Below are 4338 nucleotides of genomic sequence, written 5' to 3'. Positions count from 1 at the left end.
TAGATAATCATTTACAAAGGTGCACAAATAAACCACTTGGTATTTGATACTTACCTATTTTTATTTATTTATTTAAATATAATAATTAAATATCATCACTCCTCACACTGCACCCCGCATCCTCCGATCTACCAGCACCGCTCGACTGGTCCCACCATCTCTCAGGGTAAGAGGCAAGTATATTACAAGACTCTTCTCTGTTCTAGCACCAAGATGGTGGAATGAACTTCCCCTAGAGGTCCGGAAAGTTGAGTCACTGGCTATTTTCAAGTGGCGGTTGAAGACCTACTTATTCAGGAAACACTTCAACTAGCACTTCTTTTCCTTATCTTTTTTTTTTTTTAATGCAAAAAATTTGACACTTTTTCATTATAACTTTTAACAATTGTTTTAAAATCATGGTATCTTAAGTATGTAACCTAGTGAGCCAGTATTAATGTATTCAATACTAGAGAATTAAGCACTTATGTATGTCGCTCTGGATAAGGGCATCTGCCAAATGTTGTAAATGTAAATTTAAGATTGAGATTTTATTTCCATCAGCAAGCTGTCCATCATGAAGCTGAATCTTTTTCTTTTTCTGCTTCTCACTGGTGAGATTATTTTTATAAACCACTAATGGCATAATTTATGAAATTATTATCAGGGTTTGAAATGACAGTTTTCACTCAACAGCCAATTTGGCTACTAAATGTTTAAGTTACCGGCCATAACTAAAAGATGTACAATTTGGTCTGCTAAAATTGTCAGATGTTGCAAAATAAATCTTTTCTGTTAACCAAACATTTTAATCCCATGTAAGAATTACCTCATTATTTTGTATTTAATAATACAAAGTCTGTATTTAATATTTCATGAGTTCAGTATTTGCACAGATTTGACTTACATGAAGTTTCCCAAGAAATGAATGATTGAATATAATTTATGAAAATTAAGCCGACAAATTGACTAGTGATTTGACAGCATGCTACAGCTGATCTTTACCCGGTGCTCATTTCAAACCCTGATGATAATTAATATTATACAAATTAATATTAAATGTTTAAATATTATATATTTAAATATTATTATAATTTTACAAATGTGTGTGAAGTTTCTTAAATAATTTTTTTAGAGAATTTAATGAGAATTAAACAAGTGAATATAAACATATATAAAAGAGTTAAGAATATACCTGTCATTAATTTATAAGTTAATAAATAAATAAATACATATTGTAGTTATATTTAAACTAATTTCTTACTTTTTATTTTATTATATTTATTTGTTTTATCAATAGTCAAATATTCAGCAGTTAAAGTTTACTTTGTGTTTAAAAAATAAAATGTCACCAACAGGACTGGTCCCAGTTGCTGTCCTGCAAACCGTCCTTCACAAATATGACCTGATAATGACAGGGGTGACATGGCCTGTTGCACAGAATTACTGCAGGGTGACTTACAATGATCTGGCAACAGTCGTGAGTGATTTTGATTGGCTAAAATTGAAGAAAGAAACAGCAGACAAAAATCTGGCAACAAATGCCTGGGTCGGATTATACAATGATGTCGATAGCTGGCGCTGGTCCTTAAACGACCTCCCACTGAAGAATGTCACCTATACAAACTGGTACCCTGGACAGCCTAATAATCTCATTGGAAACAGAGCATGTGGTATCATAGGTTCTTATGATGAATGGTTTGATATCCCATGTACAGGACTAAGACCCTTCATCTGCTATAATGGTGAGTGAATATCATGATACTGATCTGTTTTGTGTCAGTATGAAGGCTGATTTTTCACATTTTGGGTTGTATTTTGGTGCCATGTTTCCTGTACAGACAGATGACTGAGACATGAACTTTATGTTTTCCCCACAGCTAATTTCAGTGTTGCTGAACAGTTTATTGGCATCACTACACCTCTGAACTGGTCTCAAGCTCAGGCTTACTGTAGAGAACATCACACAGATTTGGCCAGCTCTCTTAACATTTCAGACCAAAACATGTTAGTACGGGTGAAGTATCCGCAGGGTGATTCCTGGATTGGGCTCTACAGAGACACATGGAAGTGGTCAGATGGAACCATCGCTTCAAACCTACCATGGGCTTCTGGACAACCTGATAATTATTATGGCAATGAGAACTGTGCAATTGTTTATAACGGACTGTTATATGATTCAACCTGCACCTACCTGTATTCTTTTTTCTGTCAATCCAGTGAGTCTTGTGTTTTTCTTGGCTTTTGCTATTAATATACAGTTGATGGCAACTAAAATACTCAAATAATTATTTAATCTAATACACTTATTTTTATTAATTCAAAAACAAACAAATAAATAAATAAATGTAAAATGTATCATTTATTTACTTCAGGAATAACTGACAGTACAAGGAGAAGAATGTGGAGGACGATCAAATTATACTTTTAGGAAAGGAAATTAAACTACCGTGTGTGTGTGTGTGTGTGTGTGTGTGTGTGTGTGTGTGTGTGTGTGTGTGTGTGTGTGTGTGTGTTTATTCTACAGTTTACACTATGAGGAATCAGACAGTGAGACTGCAGGTGAAGTCTGATGGCAGTGTGTTTGATTCTGCTGTTCAGTCGTCCATTTTAGAGCAGGTGAGTCTCAGGACATCTCTGAAATTTGGAGAAAGTTTGTGTTTTAACATCAATGTTATCACTGCTCATCTGTTCAAATTTCTGTCATTCACTCCTTTTTATTAATTCCTCGTTTATGGGTGACATAAATTTATTTTCTTTTTAATTTTAATGAATAAATCCTAATTCTGATCATCAGATGAAGCAGAAACTGAAAGAACATGGCATGTTGGAGAACACCACAGTGACCTGGAGGGTGCAGCCAGATGGAAACATCTTCAAGAAGAAAAAAGATGACCTGTAACATCTAAATGTTCACCTTCAAGTCCAGCAGATTGTAAACTTAAATGTATTTAACCTTCAATATTTAAGCTTTAATCAGTAGGGGGCAGTAGAGGACAAGATTAACTAGAAGTAGAAGAACAAACATCTCATTTTATTGCCCTGTTTGTAACACAACCACTTTGACTTCATCTTAAATTTAACATTAGTTTCAATGTTTTGTCAAATAATTATTATTTAATATGTTCAGCTTTTGCTGCAAGCTGCCACTGGACACAGTGATAAGGAGAAAGTCAAAGAGGGTCTGTTAATATACTGGGTTTAATACATCAGTGTGTCGTAGTAAAGAATAAATCCTATATAGAAGAGAGAGAATGTAACAGAACCTGTAAATACACAGTGTGTACTTAGAACAGTCAGATATAATGACCTTGACACTATTACTGTCCTTTTATTCTTGCGTCGTTGTTTTTTTTATTCTAATATCTGTACTTGTGGGCTATAAGGTTATACATACACACACACACTAATATATATATATATATATTAGTGTGTGTGTGTATGTATAACCTTATAGCCCACAAGTACAGATATTAGAATAAAAAAAACAACGACGCAAGAATAAAAGGACAGTAATAGTGTCAAGGTCATTATATCTGACTGTTCTAAGTACACACTGTGTATTTACAGGTTCTGTTACATTCTCTCTCTTCTATATAGGATTTATTCTTTACTACGACACACTGATGTATTAAACCCAGTATATTAACAGACCCTCTTTGACTTTCTCCTTATCACTGTGTCCAGTGGCAGCTTGCAGCAAAAGCTGAACATATTAAATAATAATTATTTGACAAAACATTGAAACTAATGTTAAATTTAAGATGAAGTCAAAGTGGTTGTGTTACAAACAGGGCAATAAAATGAGATGTTTGTTCTTCTACTTCTAGTTAATCTTGTCCTCTACTGCCCCCTACTGATATATATATATATATAACAATTGTAAATATAAAGGGTCAAAATTCTAGTAAAATTTTAGTAGTATCTATTGGATTAATATCTTGACCTGCTGAGCTACAGAAGTGCTGACTCCATTTCCCAGCATTTACACTCTGATTGCTGGAGACTTGTAGCTTTGTCAGGAGATGATGATTATGGGCTCGACTGCATGTCAGGAACTATAATGATGCACACAATACTATGGAAATACTGTGGGCTAACATTTAGCAGAAGACATGTAGATATCAGCGTGAAGGTCTAACACACTGTTAGCACACTGTAACCTTAGGAAGGTTGTGGGGAGACAAAGAGTCTTGTCCCTCTATAATTAGTAGCAACCAGCTCCAACTGTCACTGGCCTATTTAAGAGATGTTTAAAGCTTACTTATGTGCTCAGTTTTGATTGTTTGTGTCTGTAAAGACTAAATTGCTATGTTTGAAAATTAGTGCTGGTTTGGTCTTACCTTGCCAATTTAGCCA

At 34.3% G+C, this 4338-nt stretch overlaps 1 protein-coding gene across 1 annotated transcript; it reads left to right on the top strand.

Moving 5' to 3' along the window:
* The first annotated feature begins 482 nt into the window (after positions 1-482).
* Positions 483-3377, top strand: LOC113643887 (macrophage mannose receptor 1-like). The gene is made up of 5 exons (XM_027148344.2): positions 483-593; positions 1338-1724; positions 1860-2198; positions 2507-2598; positions 2777-3377. Exons 1-5 carry the CDS (start codon positions 557-559, stop codon positions 2879-2881), a joined length of 960 nt encoding a protein of 319 aa, XP_027004145.2. The 5' UTR covers positions 483-556; the 3' UTR covers positions 2882-3377.
* The last annotated feature ends 961 nt before the right edge of the window (positions 3378-4338 follow it).

This window comes from Tachysurus fulvidraco, chromosome 7, assembly GCF_022655615.1.
Source record: "Tachysurus fulvidraco isolate hzauxx_2018 chromosome 7, HZAU_PFXX_2.0, whole genome shotgun sequence".
NCBI classification, from domain to species: domain Eukaryota; kingdom Metazoa; phylum Chordata; class Actinopteri; order Siluriformes; family Bagridae; genus Tachysurus; species Tachysurus fulvidraco.
This window is presented reverse-complemented; position numbering and strand designations above follow the sequence as displayed.